The sequence below is a fragment of the Haemorhous mexicanus genome, chromosome 1 (assembly GCF_027477595.1).
Source record: "Haemorhous mexicanus isolate bHaeMex1 chromosome 1, bHaeMex1.pri, whole genome shotgun sequence".
Classification (NCBI taxonomy): Eukaryota; Metazoa; Chordata; class Aves; order Passeriformes; family Fringillidae; genus Haemorhous; species Haemorhous mexicanus.
Window position 1 is genome coordinate 83,615,183 of NC_082341.1, and position 17,933 is coordinate 83,633,115.

A 17,933-nucleotide genomic window follows, 5' to 3' on the forward strand; every position below is an offset into this window, starting at 1 on the left:
ACAGGTTGGAAAACTTCACAGAAGCTTTCCTCTGAAATAACACAGTATTCTGGCAAACTGCAATCAATTACAATTTTGCTTAGCGAGGCTTTCAAATATTTGTTTTTATAGCATTTTTTTGTGCTGTGCTCACAGGATATATAAGCCAAGATGTAATTAATTTAATTCTGTAGGCAACTGAGCTATGTGCATCCTTAACATGTGCTAGATATATTCAAGACAGTGTTGCAAGCAGAACGTAACAGAATATTCAAAACCTACTCTCCCTCTTTTGGTCCCAACTGCTTCCAATATCTTAATTGTTAGTAAAATTACTGGGATCTTTTTAACACTGTAGAAATTTTTTTAGATTAATGAACGACCAGTTTCTTCTAAAATTGGATCAGAGAGAGGCCCGTTTATACAATAGTTTAGTTTAGTCCAGAATAAAAAGTGTGACCAGTTTCCTTTTAGAAATTATTTCTTACAGAATTATTCCTATGGCTGAGTACTTATAGGCATGTCATGGTAGAGGAGAGAGGTGAAAGGGAGAGACAGATGAGTCTTTGTGCTATCATCTCTGGACTTTGAAGATCAGTTTTGAAAAATGTGGTTATTTTGGTTATCTTGCTCTGATTTGATTCTCAATTTGATTTTTAGGTTGTTGTTTCAGTTGGCATGAGAACAGCAATTGTGCATAAATATGGACACTAATTAATGCTATGGCACATTGGATCTTTTTCCAGTTTGTCATGTCTCCCTGTTATTCATCCAATAATTTTTATGGCAATGAATGTTCATTGTTTTTTTGAAATATTTTCCAGTGGGACAACTTGCAATCCATCACTTAAAAATATCTAGGACCTTTTATAAGGAAAGTAAAAAAAAAAAAATTACGAAATGTTTTTCAGGATTTTGGTTTTGGTTTTGGTTGTGCTTTTGGTTTTGTTTGTTTGTTAAACAGAAGCATGCAACATGAAATGGCTTTATTTTTGCTGTTATTCCTAGAGAAAGTTTAGCATGGGACCTGAATTCATTAGAAGCTTCGGGAAACTCTACAGACTCACTAAATTTTACCAAAAGTAATCTCAAACCAAAGATCTCTTGACAGAGTTAAAAATTGTGACCTTTACTCAGAGTGCAGAGGCACAAAGCAGGAAGACGAGGTGTGTGCAGAGAGACTTGAGACAAAGGCTGATTATTTGGAGGACTTCAAGAAAGAAGAAAGGTCTAAAGGTATCTGCAGAAGAGAAAGGGTGACAAAACCAAGGTGGTAGAGAGGGAAAGCAGAGTGTAGCCATGCCAAGATGTGATTGTCATTGACTATGATTTTGCCCTTGAGGTGTCAGATGGTGAAAGGTTAATGGGCATGGATTCTGGTGAGGCTGCAAAGGCCCCTCATTGGTACATTTTGCTTTCCTGCAGCCATATGATGAGATTATTTGATATCACTTCTGAAAGGGAGATATTCACAGAGAGACAGAGCAGGTGAGTCATGAGGAGCAGCAGAGACCCCAGTGGGATGATCTTTGCACGAGCTAGGAAAAATAATGAAGAAAGAGAATATGTCATCAGTTTTTCTTTCTGAGTTCAAGCTTTCAGCTATGTTTTATGTATACTTCCCTGCCAGTTAATATGTATTATGGTAAACATAGGCAGCTGTTAGCTTGTGTAACCACAGACAAGCTTTAGTTTAAAACTGTAGGTGCAGCAATAAAGATGTTTTGATGCAGCACAGAAACAGAAAGCAGTAAAGGCATTTTCACGTCTCTGACATAATTAGATTGGGGACATAGAATTGTTAGTTTATGGACTATAAATATTTGTTAGACCAGCAGTGTAAGAGAGAATGCGTCTGCTTGTCACTTAAAAGGAAATATTATTTCTTGTTGTCTTACAAAACCCATCAGTGTAAACTCTACATGAGCAAAGGTTGATGAATTATTTTCAATAAATAGCTGTCAACAGATTTTGAAGTTAATAATTATGTTTATGTTGGTTGTAGCTGACAGAATATACACATAGCTGTTCTTGCACAAGTGACTATTGTGAAAAATAAACTGTGGGAATTGTAATTACTAGTGAAATTATGGTATCTTTGCTACAGTGGAAAGAAGCAGCCAACATCCAGTGTCAGTGGAAACATGCCTTATGTTCTAATTTAATATCTTGTATCTTCAAAGTATTTGTGCAATGTACACTTCTATCACCACTGCTAAAATACTAAAAACAGTAAAGGAAGATACCAATTCAGATCAATTATGACAATCTACAGCTGTAATTCCTGTTTCAGTATGTAAGCAAATATTAAAGTGTTATGTTCTCACACATTGGATGAAAAATGCATGACTACAAGTGATTGATATTTAGTCTAAGAGTGAATTTAAATACTACTTGCACTTGTTGGTACTGTTGCCTTGACTCAAAGTTAACATGAAGCAAACAAAAGGCAAATTCCTTAATATTTAAGTTAAAGTGGCCATAATTTCCATTTAGAATCACAGATTTGTCAAGATTAACACCTTGCTAAAAGAATAGTATGGAAAATTGCCTTGTCTGGGAGCTGAATTTACCAAATCCTGCCCCATTTTCTTTAGAAAACACTCATTTTCTAGATAATTTTTTTTCATGTGGGAAATGAAGATTTCATATTAAATGTGTTACAGCTGCTTGTTGGAAACATTCCAGTCAAGATGAGAATGGTCTGAACCTTCCAGCCAAAGGGTTTGAGAATTGAATTCTGTGGGAGCAAGCTGTTTCACCATGTAGGGTTAGGTGCTGCTTTTTGGAGATGTTTCTAGGATTCATACATAGAATTTCACATAATATTTAGAGACTGTCATATTTAAAACCACTTTTCATCCTTATGAGAAGGATGGAAAAAAAAAAATTGTTTTCAAAAAAAAGACACTTATCATGGAGATTTGAGTTTGATCAGCCTAGTTTTGTTACCCTTCAACACCTGTGTTTAGAATTGTTTCACTGGAAGGAAACTTCCAGTGAAAGATCATTTAGTTTGAATTTCCCCTGCCAAGGGCAGGAGCACCTTCCACTAGACCGTATTGCTCAAAGCCCCATCCAACCTGGCTTTGAACACTTCCATGGATTGGGCATCCACAATTTCTCATAGGAAACCTGTTCCAGTGTCTCATCATCCTCATGGAGAATTTATTCTTCATTTCTCCTTATCCTCTGCTGGCTCTTTCTTTTGATCTTGGTTTTTATAGTCAGTCTCCAGGTTCCATTTTCACTGGAAAATTTCAGGAAGTAGGGATTACCAAAGGCAATCAAGAGGTAGGCAAGCACGGTCGTGAAAGGTAACAGTTTGTGGTGATTTCTGTTATTGCTATGGTGGTGGCATCCAGTGGCTCAAATTGGTCAGAAGTTGTGGAAATCATGCAGCTATAGGAATTATAAGGGGAGATTGCTGTTTGGAAGGTGTATCTCTCTGGTGGAGCCTGCTGTGTTTGGTGGCTGAAGGCTAAACCTTCATGCACAGCAGAATAAAGAGGTTGTGTGAAGGAACTGCCAATCCTCGGGTAAGCTTTTCTGTTGTGTTTGTTTCTAGATGAGGAATCTGACAGTGGATGGACATTTTGGAACATGGTCACAGTGGAAACCTTGCACCCACACTGACGGGGCCAGTGTTGGCTCCTGCCTCTGCAGGACGCGTGTGTGTGACAGTCCTGCTCCTCAGTGTGGAGGATGGCTGTGTGAAGGGCCAACCATGGAGATTGCCAACTGTTCCAGGTATGCCAGACAATTTCAGCTTCTGTCATTTGTGGTTTAAAAATTTTCAATTTAATCAGAATAAAGCCCACCCTTTGAAATCTCCCCTTAAATCTACTGGTCCTGTCCTGCACATGAAAGGGCAAATGGGACATTTGAAAGTTTCTCTCAGACTTTGTAGGAGAGAGAGTGAGTCAGAGAGCACAGAGTCATTTCAAATGCCATGTACCAAATAACGTTGTTCTCAGGAAATTTTAGCAAAAGCTCTGAAAGAAAAAAAGAAATCAGTGTTAGATAATATCCAAAGTATGATACTTTTTCTCAGTTCTGTAATTCATACAACTTTGTTTTCTGGAAGTTAGAATTGCCTTACTTTTTTGGAGGTCTCATATTACCATTGTAGTCCCCCATTCTGCCCTGGAAAAATGTTTTCATTGTATCTTTCAGTTGCATTATGATAGCAAATTCTATTTTCAGTCTGTATAGAACTCTTTAGCCATTCTTTTGTCTTCTTCAGGAACTTGACCACTCCCAGAGCAAATCAGTGAGATCAGGTCATTTCAAAGAGACTCAGAACACGACGTATTTGGAACTGCATCAGAAGCTCGTGTTTAAAACATTTTACACATATATTATACATACTTTATTGCAAGATGAAACATATACTGGTGCATTCTGCTTATTTTCAGTGATTCTTTCTGTTTTTTTTTCTTTTTTTCAACATCACAATCACTTCATGATAGTGAATAAAACTGATTACATTTCTGCACAAGGTAACTGCAAGCTGTGTAAGTGAAAATAGTCTATTTTAGGAGAATTACTAAAAAATCTAATAATATATAGCATCAGGTCAGGAGAATGTTAGAAAAGATAAACATGCTGTGAGATACTGAACAATGAAACAACAGCTGTCAGGTTTAGAAGGGAATTTGGAATGTGATTTGGGACTGGATTTGCATTCTACCTTTGGCATTATTACACTACTGTTTTAATGTCTGTTAACACTGCTATATTAGTAAAGCAATGTTTGAACTTTTGCTTTTATGATGAAACATCAAAAGGTCAATATAGTTTAGTTTTATTTTTCTTTGTTTCTGTTTGTGTTCTACCAGTACAAAAACTTCAATGTAGCCATTTAAAGCTTTGGATAACAGATTAAGTGAATTTTTTTTTTTTTTTCCTAGTAGAGGATATGGAATTAATTTTCAGATTTTTGGTCTGTGATATTTTTTTTAGGGTGGTTTTTTTTGGGGAGGGGGGTGGGGGGGGGGAGGCACGTGGGAGTCCTTGAGTTCTTTCCAAAATTTCACATATGCAAGGTACATACAAGTGTGTGAACTCTCTTAGTTTTTTTGTAAATTGCAGGCAAGGTATTGACATCTTATCAGAATAACCTGAAATTGAAATTGAGAACAAACTGAAAATTAGAACTAATTGAAACTGAGAACTAATACATTTCAATGCTTCTTGCATTTTAATGTCATAGAGTCATGTAGGCTGGAAGAGACACTTCAGATCGAGTCTAACCATTAATAAGCACTGCCTAGTCCACCACTAAACCATATCCCCAAGTACAACATTTGCTAGTCTTTTAATACCTTCAGGGATGGTGACTCCACCACTTCCCTGGACAGCATGCTCCAATGCTTGACAGCCCTATTGGTGAAGGAATTTTTCCTAATATCCAATCTAAATCTCTCCTGACACAACGCGATGCCATTTCCTCTCATTCTGTCCCTTTATAATCAAGAGATCAATGCCTAGGGGAAGAAACCAACCCCCATCTCATTGTAGTCTCCTTTCAGGTAGCTGTAGAGAGCATGATGGTGTCCTTTGAGCCTCCTTTTCCTCCAGGCTTTAATCACTTTCCTTTCAGACAAGGTAGCAAAATTTGACATTTTAATCTCCCTGAAAGTGATATGTAATTTAAAGTTAGTTTCAGAACATTGATCCAGGAGCTTGCATATATAGTTTACCCAGAACAAAGTGACCAAAAGCAACTAAATATCTTCATGTCTTTGTAATTCTTGTGTAAGGAGGTAATTTTAGCAGTTGCTAAAAGCAAAAGCAAATTCATTGCAAAGCATGGAATATGGAGTATCACAGCACCTTTATTTTGGTTCAGTATTCTTGAACAAAAGGAACACGATGCAGTATTAATGACTTCTACAGAAATATTAGTAGGCCAGATTCTGCTGTCAGTCGCACCTAATCAGCCATTCGCTATGTATAACAGATGACAGAGCCTGAGCTTTTTATTCTACCAGAAATGGAGGCTGGACACCATGGACTTCTTGGTCACCTTGTAGCACTACTTGTGGAATAGGCTTTCAAGTTCGTCAGCGTTCCTGCAGCAATCCAACCCCTCGACATGGAGGACGCGTCTGTGTGGGACAGAATCGTGAGGAGAGGTGAGTTATCTCTTTTCTATTGTCTGTTTTAATTCCTTCTGTGCAGTTGCTATCCACAGGACATTTTCTCCTTTATTTGCCTTGGTTTTCCCTTCCCTTCCCTTTCACTCTCTCTTTAGTTTCACTGCTGTACAGTACAATATTCCCATTAACGAGGCTGTGGGTCTGCAGCAGATCTTTCATCTTTTGCTTCACTTCATTTCTCCCGAGCCACCTGAGAGCACCTGGTAGTGCCAGACAATTGGGCTGAAGCAACGTGCTGCTGTCCCTTGAGACCCTGAAAATTGATTCTCCTTGAAAATTGATTGCACTGTGTTTGAATTGTAACTTACCCAGCCTCAAGACCTGGAATTCAGAACAAAACATAATAAGGTCACAGCACTATGTTACTGATGCTGTGAGTTCATTTTTTCTGTTGTAAATAAATTAGGCATTTCTATAACATAGAAGGAGGTTTCAAGGGCTTTGTTTTCTGTTCGATAAATATAATACACCCTGAACTCAAATATCTTTAGTAAGGTTTCAAGCTTGGTGGATTTTTTTAATTGTTTGTATATATTTTTTAACCCCTGAGCAGATCAAGTTAGCTCAGATTTTGATTTCACCGTGTAAGTATTTTGTCACTAGCTCAGAATGTCAGTTTCAGGCCTTTCATTCTATTTTACATACACCCTAATTACATTTCTAATTTATGTGGGCCCTACATGCAGCCCTAATTTTCATATTTGCAGTTTAAGAGGAATTAAATATTTCTTTAAATCATCTAAATGTATTCAGATAGGTAGAATAGAATATATTCCGATAAACTGCGACTCTTGCATGCATTATGTTGTTTCCAGAGGCATACCAGAAAGCTAGATAGCAGAAGACTAGGATTGGTGTGAAAATTTGGAGTCCTGTAGCCATCCATTCCAAGAGATGTATGTGGATATGTTTCCCTCCAATGTGCACTTACAGCTTTCTTCAGTGTTTCTTTATGGATGATGTAGTATCCTATATTGCTGTTGGATGTAAACTAAAGTCGGTAACCTTTATGAAGAGTTTCAGTGAGGCATTTAATTAAACACCAACTCTAGCATTTCTTCAGATTAAGAGATTCACTGAAGCAAGGTTGCATCACACATTTACCTATTAATGGATCACCAGGGACCTGGTCTTTCTAACTCCTAGATGTAAGGGATCAGTATCACAGAATGTGTGAATGTTTCTCGCTGTTTCAAGGCCATGAATATTTACGGTTTCATTCTGAAGGAGAGGATTTCGTTCTTTTGTAAATTGCTTTCTGAAAATAGGTTGCCCAACCAGAAAGCCATCACCATCAAACATAGATTGTATCTGCTGTTATTTAGCTCTGTCCCAGCATGAATAACAGTTATTGATTTTCCTGAACTGAGAGGTCAGTCCAGGGCAGGACACAACAAGACAAAACAGAAAAAAAATAGTTCAGTTTGGAGAGACTTTGGGGTGATGCACTATAGATGGCAATAGTAATTGTTTATTTTAGTTTAACATGGAAAAAAAGTTTGATAAGAAGTTTCACAGAAATAAAGAAAACCATGAGAAATACTCTCTTAATTATTTGAGCATTAAGACAATGGGTGCACTGTAAAAGCAGTTACAAACTGGAAAGTGACTTATGATGAGTTTAAATAATAACAGTCCAGAAGGATTGAATTTTGGTATGCAACAGTTCTAAAGGAACAATAAGCTTATGTTGCTTTGCTTTTGTAGCCTGCAGCTTATTTGTCCTTTTTGTCTCTGTGCAGTTCCACAGCAACCTGGGATGAATGTGCCTGTGAGTTTACTGCAGGATGCCTTTTTCTCTCAGAGCCCTTCTGTCACTGTTTCCTGTCTCTTTGAAAGACCCTTCACTCCCAATAGCCCTTCACCTTTCTCACTCACAGCTTGCTCACATTTAACCTTTCTGCCTCTTCCTTGGTTTTGTTTGTTATCCATGTTATGTCCTGATACTTTTAATTATTTTTTTAAGTGTCTTTAATTTTTTTTCCAGAGGGTGTGGTAAGTTAGGAAATTTCATCAAGTAATTTGTAAAGCAGCTAGAGGAATGAGACATCAGTTATTTGCCAGGATTTTTGTCAGTGTTAAGCCAAGGACTTGGATAAATCTTTTCAGAGCTGTAAAAAGCAGAAGGTCCTGGGATATTTGCCAGCCAGGGCTCATCCCATCACCCACAGGAGGGGAGCAGGGCAAGCCTGGAGATTGTGACCAGACACAACCAAGAGTCTAGATCCTAGAGACATCATGACAATGAGAGAAGTCTAAAGTCCAGGTGGGAAGCTAAACCACAGGCCAGGGTTAGGATCAGGTTAAATTGGCCTTGGCCCATTGGTGTGGGTGGAGGACCCAGGGGATGCTGGGGCTGTTAGAGTTTTATGAGTGTCCTCATGGCTCTGCCAGCTTGTGGAGCGTTTTGAGCTGTGAGGGCAATGGAGCACCAGCATTTACAGTAGTATTATTTCACTGTTTCGCTCTCATTGAGTTACATCAGCACCAAATAGAAGCAGTTCCTTTGAGCCCATAACATTTAGGCAGTCTGAACAAACATTATATGTGCAGTAACTTCTGAGAAACATTTACTATTTTTGTATCCAAAGTGCCAAGAAGTAACTTCTCAGATTTTCTTATTTAAATCAACCACTGTTTATAAATAGCTTGATAGTTTACTTTTTTGATGACCCAGCTCATATGTAAAATGAAAATATATTTTGTATTAGCAAAAATTTGAATTAGTTGTTTTACATATTGAGTGCATTTGACTTTGTAAATGTGTGTACTCTAATCACCTTCACATGTTCAGGGGTATAAATATAAGATTCAGTTTCCACAGCCATCTATGTGCCAAACTTTGAAACAGCTTTTCCACAAACAGTGATTTCAGTAGAAATCCAGCACATAACTCCATAGAAAGCAAACACAAAAAAAGCAGCATATATCTGAGGTAAATTTACTTTCAGATGTGGATCCATATTCAGCTTGAGAGTATTTGTTCATGTGTTAAGAGCTAAATGTTTGTCTAGGATATATTTGTTTAACCTCATGAAAGCCATGATCCCATCATGGCTAATGTGTCAGGCAGCTCTGTGCTCGCTGGCCATTCCCTTGAAATCAATGGCAATATTTGCCAATTTAAAGCCTTGAAGATAGGTTAAACTGTTTCATGCTCTGCTGCTAAAGGGGTACATGAGAAGGGGGGGAAAGCAGTTGAGAGATAACAGCAAATACTTGTATTACAAAGCAAATTCTCCTTGTAGAAGTAGGTCAAAAGTGCAGCTGATGTGCACGTAGACAGAATATGGAGAGGGAGTAAAAATAACATTCTAACAAAATTTTCTAATAAAAGAATAATTTTGTAGTTAAGACTCCAGATGGGAGACATCTTGATCAGTTCCTTAGGGGCTTAATTTTTCTGATTTTTCCTGTATAAGAGATATTCTCTGAAGCTGCTGGAAATTCTCTAGATCTTAGTTTATGGAGTCTGTAGTATCCTGTCTGGACATTATCATGGGATGAGAATGTTTGTCCTTTCCGTGGAAGATGCTGGAGATATGGCATGATTAAGTCCACTGGTCCCCCTCCTCTCTGTGCAGAAATGAGGTACAATAAAATGTGAATTCCTTGCTTTCAGTGGATGCACTTATCTTTTATTACACAGGAAAGAATAGGAAAAAACCATGGCAATTAAAAAAGTAAATTGGCTGCAGACAAGGAGTAAATGTTTGAAAGCCCTGGATATTTTGGCCTGTATAAAACAATTAGAAGCAGGACATATTGTTGCATTAATTTGTACATGGTTCTCAGCGAACATTCAGCTTTTGGGCTTGTTTCCATGAGAAAGAGGAGCTGCTGAGAGTCAAGTGCCTGCTCTGTGTAGCGCTGCTTGTTTCTGAGCAGTGTGAACAAGCCCAGTCCACTTCAGCAGAGCAGCTTAAACACCGCAATGCTCTAGGCTTGCTTGCACTCCCTTGGATGTCTTGTCTTCTGGGAAGTGTCTGTTCCCACCCTCCTAGCTTTCTCTGCTCCCTCTCTTCCACAGAAGCCCCTGGGACCACATGCCCCCTTCCACAGTCTCTTGGATGGGTACTTCTGTCAGTGTAACAGTCTCAATCCAGCAGGGCATCTGCATGTCATGTGCCTGCCTGCCTGCAGTTCAAGGAATCTGGCATTCCCATCAGCCTCAGTATAGTCTGTGCATCCCAGTAAATCACCAGCTGGTAATCACAACTACCCACCACAGAACAGTACATTGCACAGGAAGGGGCGCACAGGGATGAAGCTTAGTTTGTTTTTCTTAAACACATGTTAGTAGTATAACATAGTTCAACATTACAAAATATGTGTTTAAATAACATCTCTCTGTGGAATAAAAAAGGCATACTTGTAACTGTCATGCAGTTAGCCCATAATACTCAGTGCTGGATAGCAGCACTGAAATAATTGAATAAATTGATGTCTTACTAAAGGTTGAGATCTTTATAGAAACAAGAATAGTAATGCTAGTTGCTATGAAATTGTAGTTGTAAAATTTGCTGTAGGCACTAATAGCTGTGGACACAACTGTACAGAGGATGTTCACCCTTCCCCCAGTATGACAATTCCTTTATTAGGGCATTTGAACTTGGGCTCACTTCAAGGGAAATGTGAAGGGTCACTGTACAAAACCCACATTTCTCTAGGCTGTTCTCCAGTCTGACCTCCCTGCAGTTAGGTTAGGGGAGAGGGCAGTGGTTTCACAGATTCAAGTTTCTTGCATTGCATGTTTTGTTGAATTACTCTAAAACGTTAGCCCTGTGGGTCCTGAGAACAAAATTAAGAGGGGAAGAAAGAGCAAAAGGGAAAAAGGGTTGCTGAGTAACTTGAAATGCATCCAAGAACAGATATAATGAAACTTGGCTCAAAGCCCCATGCTGTAGCACAGTTCTCAAAGATCAATTGCAGGGATGTCTCTAGCTGTGAAAACATACCTCATATTTTCAGAGGCCGGCAGGCTGAAATGAAAATAAGATTCTACTTGTATGCTGTGTTAGTTTTTGGTTTGTTCTCTTTTTATTTTTTTCCCTAAAAAAAAAGAAAAAATTGATGGTGCTGATTATTAAAAAAAAAAGCAAAGCAAGAAAACTGTTTCCTAAATTGAAGTAGTTTGCATAGAGATTTTAGGGCTTTTTTTCAGCTGCATCTTTAATTAGTGTTGGATAACAGAATTGCCAGCCCTTTGAAGTGCTTAATGTGAAGGGTCACTGTTATTAGGTTTCTTTTCTGTCTCCTGCTGAAGTGAGAGAGTGGGAGGTCAGGCACATAGACACTAAAAGAGCCACTGCATAGTGGCATGACTGTCCTCAAAGTGAGATCTGTCATACCTTACTTCAAGGGGTCACAAGAGTGAATGTTTATGTGTGAGTCAGGTGTCTGAACTTCCACTGTGGTATGCAGAAATTTAGTCAATACTGGCTGTGGAGAGCAGTAATTTGTGTCTTTCTGCTCTATATTCCTTAACTTCTTCAAATCAATCATTCTAGTCTCCCTAGTTTGTATTGACACGATTTCCATTGCCTTTAATGGCTGCTTAGATGTCTGTCTCCCATGTAGCATTTATAGTCCAAGAAAATCAATCTGTACATTGAGGGGTGTATTTAAATGACCTCTGCTTTAGGCTGACATAAATCATATTTTTAACTGTGCTGTTTCTCAAGTTTGCCATGAGCTGTTGCTCAAGTTTGCTAGCTGCTTCATTTTTAGATAGCTAAACAGTAGAGGCCTTTATTTTAACGCAAGGCAAGATCCTTAATTTTACTTCTGCATGGCTGAATGCAGGTAATTTTCAACTTCATGGCAGATTTACTGCAGCCTCAGTGTTTCTCCCAAATTAACTTAACACATCTTCATTAAGAACTGAAATGATGCAAAGTTTGCACTAATTTGACTAAATAAATGCTGATGTTACGTCTATATTTTATTGACCATACATTCTCAACAAATTATCTAGAAGAAGCTATCACACACATTCCCATAAATGACTGCATGTGACAAAGAAAGTGTGCAGCTGGCATTCCAGAGGAAGAATATTCAGATACAGAACATTCCTATGTATCTTTAATATAATGTGAACTATAATGTGTTTACCCAAATCATGCACTGAAGAATTCTGACACCAGATTCATAAATATTGAGGGTTTGGGCATTTTTTCCCTCAGTTTCCAGAGGAAAGGTCAATACAAGCTGTGAATAATTTTCTTAACTCTACAGAAGCAGAAAACTAAATGTCACTCTCCTATTAACCTCACTCCCAATCTTTGATTTTTATGGAGTTGCCCAGACCTAGGGACAAAGTTTGAATTTTAGGCTCCAGCATATGCAATAAATCTATTTTTGTATGTTATTTACACCATCAACATTATTTTTTTGCCCTCCACTGAGTTCCAAATGTTTAAATTCCCTATTATGAGGGATAATGAAGAATTAGAACTTGCAGATATTGGGTCTTTCTGAATACAAACAAAAAACCTGTTGTGGTTATTCTTGTTGAAAATGACAACTGTTCATACTGTCATTTCTCTTCTTGTAGAAAATGAATAACTGGAGTATTAGAGTCAGTTTTCACTGTAGAAGAGGGCCAAGAGATGAAAACTTGTTAGAAAGGCAAGAAGACATTGGATTTTGGATGAATGTTGTAAAAACTGTGGAAATACTGTTCCAGATTGATTTGTTCATTCAGGACAGCCAGTATTGTAACAAGAACTACCCAGATGCATCCATAAAATATCAGAGAATTTCTTTAGAGTTGTCTGTTTCCTGACTATGCTGTGTGTTTGCTTTATCTAAGTAAAAGCTTGGTCTCTTAGAGAGCCCTAGTCTCACTGGCTGATGGCCCAGGTCCCTTGGACCTGTGTAGAGCTTCCTTAAAAAGCAGCATATGCTATGGCTAGAATTATTTTATGACACACTCAAAAAATCTAGAATCTAAGGCTTCTACAAAAATTGAAAAAACTCAGCTGTAGCTGGGACCTTCCCACATTCCTTCTGAATGTATTGTTGCAGAAATGACAACTCAATAGTGCTTCCCTCAAGAACCTACTAGGCCTCTGAATCAGTTTGCAGCCTACAGGAACATCTTTCAAAGATTATAATAGCTAAAAACACCCTTTAAAAGATAAAGTAGTAACATTATAAACAAGTGCAGTTCTTTATACCTAGAATCAAGGTTTTAGCTTTTATATTGTCCATGGAAGCAGAAATGCTATGAAAAGCCAGTGTAGCTATCTGAAGATAAGAGAGATAGATCCTAATCAATTCTTAGCTGGAGACTGATAAAAGACTGCCTGCATGAATGTTTGCTTTCTGTTTGGTTGACTGCCACAGAGACATAGCCACAACTGGTTGTAATAAAGTAGTTTGCAATCTTGCTTACGTGACCACAGTGCGATCGCGTGGCTGCATCGCATGGAATGTATAAAGTCACTGAATGTATAAAGTCACTGAATAAAGCAAAACAATGCTCCACCCACACAACTGCTACCTAAAAAAACCCACTTGAATGTTTAGACACACTGTGCAGTGTTACAACTGTTAGTGAGGTGCTTAATGAATAGGGAGAGGCCCTTTGTGTAAAATATTTCCCTGTACAAATATCTATCTAAGTTATGCAAATGAGGGAGGTTTTGAGGGAGGTCTTGTCTTGATAATAAATAGATTCTTTGCCTCCTTGTTTCTCTTCCCACAGGTACTGCAATGAGCATTTGTTGTGCCCCCCTCATGTGTTTTGGACAGGCTGGGGGCCATGGGAGCGCTGCACGGCTCAGTGTGGAGGAGGGATCCAGGCACGGCGCAGGACATGTGAAAATGGCCCCGACTGTCCTGGCTGCAGCGTGGTAAGCAATTTTCAGCTTTCTCTTCATCAGATGTCTGTGGCCATATGCCGCAGGTGTCTCTATGTCATAGAATCATAAATTCATTTAAGTTTGAAAGGACCTCTAAGGTTGTCGGGTCCAACCATTAACCCAGCTCTGACAATTTCTCCATTGAACCATATTCCCCAGTGCCTCATCTATGTGTGTTTTAAATGCCTGCAGGGATGGCGACTCTGGCACTTCTCTGGGCAGTCTGTTCCAGTGCCTGATAACCCTTTCAGTGCAGACATTTTTCCTAATATCCAATCTAAACCTCTTCTAGCAAAACTTGATGCTATTTCCACCTGTCCTAACACTAATGCTCTATGCCCATAAAGCATCTGTGTATGGCTATAAGCTCTACCCCTAACATGAGACATGTTAGGGTTAGAGCTAACATGACTGGTTTTGTCTCTGTGTTGCTTCTGTGTGCTTAAATCCACATGATTTATCAATCAGAAATATATATAATTCTGCTTTTTCACAATATCATCTAGAATTTAAGCTTCTTGAGGCAAGGTTAGTGAAGATGTAGATGTGTCATTGCAGCTGTACATGGGTTTTTTATTTCTATCATCAGAGTGCATAGGAGCCCTAGCTATGAGCCCAGGACTCCAGTGTACCATGTTCTGTACAGCAGAGAAAAAGCTAAGTTTCACATCTAAATACATAAGGAGCCAATCAGTGAATGCATGGAAGCACCAGGAAAGTGCTGAGGTGAGATTGGATAGCAGTGACCTTGGCACAGCAGCAGCCTAGCAGCTAGCAGGCTTTGAATTTACAGTGGGATGATTTGAATGAGTAGAAGTGTTTTATTGATACCCAGTTTATTAAGAGAAATGCATGGAAAATCATGTAGGGGATTTTTCTTATATTTGAACAGATGGAGATGGGTAGGTAAAGAGGTAGAAGAATTTTTTTTCTTTTTACTATTAAACCAATTTTTACATGTCTTAATTTCAGAGAGGCCTGATTCTGAGGTTTGTCATAATCTGTGGTCTGTTTGTTAGACTGGCAGTAATTCAATGCTAAAGAAAGGATCATTTATTTATTCCTTTGCCTAATTTGAAGGTTTTGTGCATTTTCCCAGGATTTGTTCTCTTTTTAAAATTTATTCTGATGATAGAATTGCATTTTGAGTAGATTAAAAACATCCAAGAGGCTTGTTCTTTTATTCCAGTTAAACTTTAGGAATTAACCCAATAAATTACAATTCTATCAAGTTTTCCAAAATATTTGTCTCTTCTGATGGTACACCAAAAAAGCAGACATATGGTTTAGATTTGGTGTTAAACCTTCCTGACTCGCACTGAAAAGAGCACAATATGATGGTTTTCTCCCTCACTTGTTCCTATTTATCCTATAATAATGTTTGTGAAATATAGAGGCATTTTATTTTGCAGAGAATCTTCCCATGGTCTTAAATCAAAAATATGTGGCTTTAATTTGCTTGGAAAGCTCTCTGAGGAAAGTAGGAAAACCTTTCGTGTTAAAATTTCTTATTATAACTAATTTGAGATTAATGGTACTGGGGTTTGTAATTTATTAACAGTCTTAGTACATACTCTGCTGCACCACGGAATAGTTACCAGTTCAGCTGTGGAAATGTGGAAATGTTCTGTAAAAAATGTGGAGATTTTTTATTAATTAGAGAAGTATTGCGTTGATAGTTTCAAGCTTTGGAGTACATAGTTGTCTTGCTAACACTTGCCACCAATGGAAACCCATCCAGTGTAGAAATCCTCTATGAACTCTGGTGTTCTTGCAAGACAAAGGACTGTGGTATAGAGTCTGTGTTCTGTTTAAGTTTCACTGAATTTGAACCTTTGACTTACTTGTTTTGATTCAGAGGCTTTGCAGCCATAGCAGGGCATAGTCACTAAGTGAAGCTGGAGAAAAAGTACTTTATTTCTTCTCAGAGTTTGTTTCATTAATCTAAGAAAGTGAAATCAGAAATATTTATGCCTTCTTTTAATTTTTGAATGGTTTAAATATTTATATTAATAAAGTCTTACAAATGAGGGGCACAAATATGAAAATTGTTGGATGTTCTTCTGCTTCAACCAATTTTTTTGTTTTATTGTAGTAGGTAAGTATTTTTCCAAACAGTTAGAATTATGAATTTTTATCATTGTGAATAAAGGAGAAGTTAATGTGACTTTCTGCTACTTTTCCATTCTTTACTGGTTATAGTGATACTCAGCTTAAGTTTTGCAAGATATTTAATAAATTTAGTTTCTTTCAAAAAACTTTTATCCTGAATATCTCTGAGTACTTGAGAATCTAAAAAATCTTGGGAAGTATTACAGTGAAAGTGGTAGTAATCTATACTATCTACTGTTTGTTTTGTCTGGAGTAAAAGATGTTATGAGCCAAACATTTACCACGTGAATTAAAGGCATAGTTGGGAGTAGACTCAGGGACCTAAAGAGCCTGGTTCTCTCGACCATTAAATGAAAGCTTTAAACTATAAAGAGACTCTCCAGCTTTCTGGTTTATCTTCTTCAGTGAGGATGAACTCTGTGAAACCTTCACAACATTTGAGGAGCATGAGTTGCAGCTGAGTAGTTCAGTGTCTGTGGCCTGTGCCGAGGAGAAGAAAAAAGGGTAGAGGACTGGAGAACTTTTCTTTAAGAAGAGATGGTAGCTATGTTAGGCTTCATTTCTTCTTGAAATGAAAAGAAAGTTTTGATGCATCAGAGGTGTAGGATGGATGAAATGCTGTCTTGGGACCCCTTTCAACTCTGCTAGTTCTTTGTTTTTAGAACTTCATTTTTAGGGAATCATGGGAAAAAAACAACAACAGCAACTGTTTTTATAAGTTTTAAGAAAGAGAGTCTTACAGTATGTTTGCCAGCAGTATCAGGGGACCAGATTTAATTTCTTGGGAGAACCTGCCTCTTCTGTTTTCCAATCTGCAGCCTGGCTGTGAGACTGCAGTATAACCATTCCTAATCTCTTTTTCTGTCCTTATTTTGCAGCTTTTACCATATTAATGGCTATTGTCTGTGTCCACCTAATGATTCATACCGCATGATTTTTAATGAACAGCGTTTCTTCCTTTTAGTTTGATTGTATTTCTCCTAAGCTGCAATATCACAGCAGGCAGCTACTGCCTGTGCTTGTCTTTTTGAATGTTTCTCATCAGTTGGTTCCTTGATTTTATCTGCCTTATTGCAGATAACAGCCAAGCCACTTGAATATTTTTTATCAGAACTCAGTAGAGTTCCCTATGGTTATTTCCAAATTATTCTATAAAATAATAATGATAAATCTTTTGATGCATATAAATATTCCACAGAGAGAAAACCGTGATGGTATCTTAAAGATGCATCTGTTGCCTAAATGCACTCAATATATGAAAATGGATGGCCAGAGACTTAGGACGGAAGGTGTTTTCACTGAACATAGAAAACCATAAATCAATATGATACAGGAGAATTAGACCACAGAGACTCATAAAGGTCAAAAAGATGAAGTTTGAAATCAAAATCTGGAGTCATAAGGACCTGTCAAAGTCTTTAAGTTAATCAAAGCTACTAAAGAGTGCTTAAAATTGCCTAATAAGAGACAGAACCATCACAACCAAATTTAAGAGCAGCTAAAATCTGGTAACAGAAAGCTTAAGCATATCACAAAACAGGTATTAATCTCGTGTATGCAGGTGATACAGGCACTAGAGAAGGAACTGTGGAATTCTCTGGACTGTGCTAATGTGACTCAGAGGACAAACATTTTCATGTTTTACAGCATACTCAAATAAGCTGTATGTTTCCTTCAGAAAATGCTTCTTTTCCCTTGAGAAGCATAATCTCACTTGAATTTGTCTCAGGCCAGTAATAAAAGAATAACTTTTTAAAAGAATTATTAATAGAATGAGGAATTTAGTTTGAGGCTCAAGTTGGGTGACATG

The 17,933-nt window shown here is 37.9% G+C and overlaps 1 protein-coding gene across 10 annotated transcripts in view; it reads left to right on the plus strand.

Annotated features, from left to right (window-relative positions):
* The window catches only part of SEMA5A (semaphorin 5A), a 320,230-nt gene that overhangs the window by 238,539 nt on the left and 63,758 nt on the right, over positions 1–17,933 (plus strand). For all 10 annotated transcript variants that reach the window (XM_059854936.1, XM_059854946.1, XM_059854910.1 and 7 more), the window contains 3 exons: positions 3,548–3,729; positions 5,976–6,119; positions 13,855–14,002. In XM_059854936.1, the coding sequence (XP_059710919.1) occupies positions 3,548–3,729; positions 5,976–6,119; positions 13,855–14,002 (474 nt within the window). The remainder of the gene's footprint in view (positions 1–3,547; positions 3,730–5,975; positions 6,120–13,854; positions 14,003–17,933) is intronic.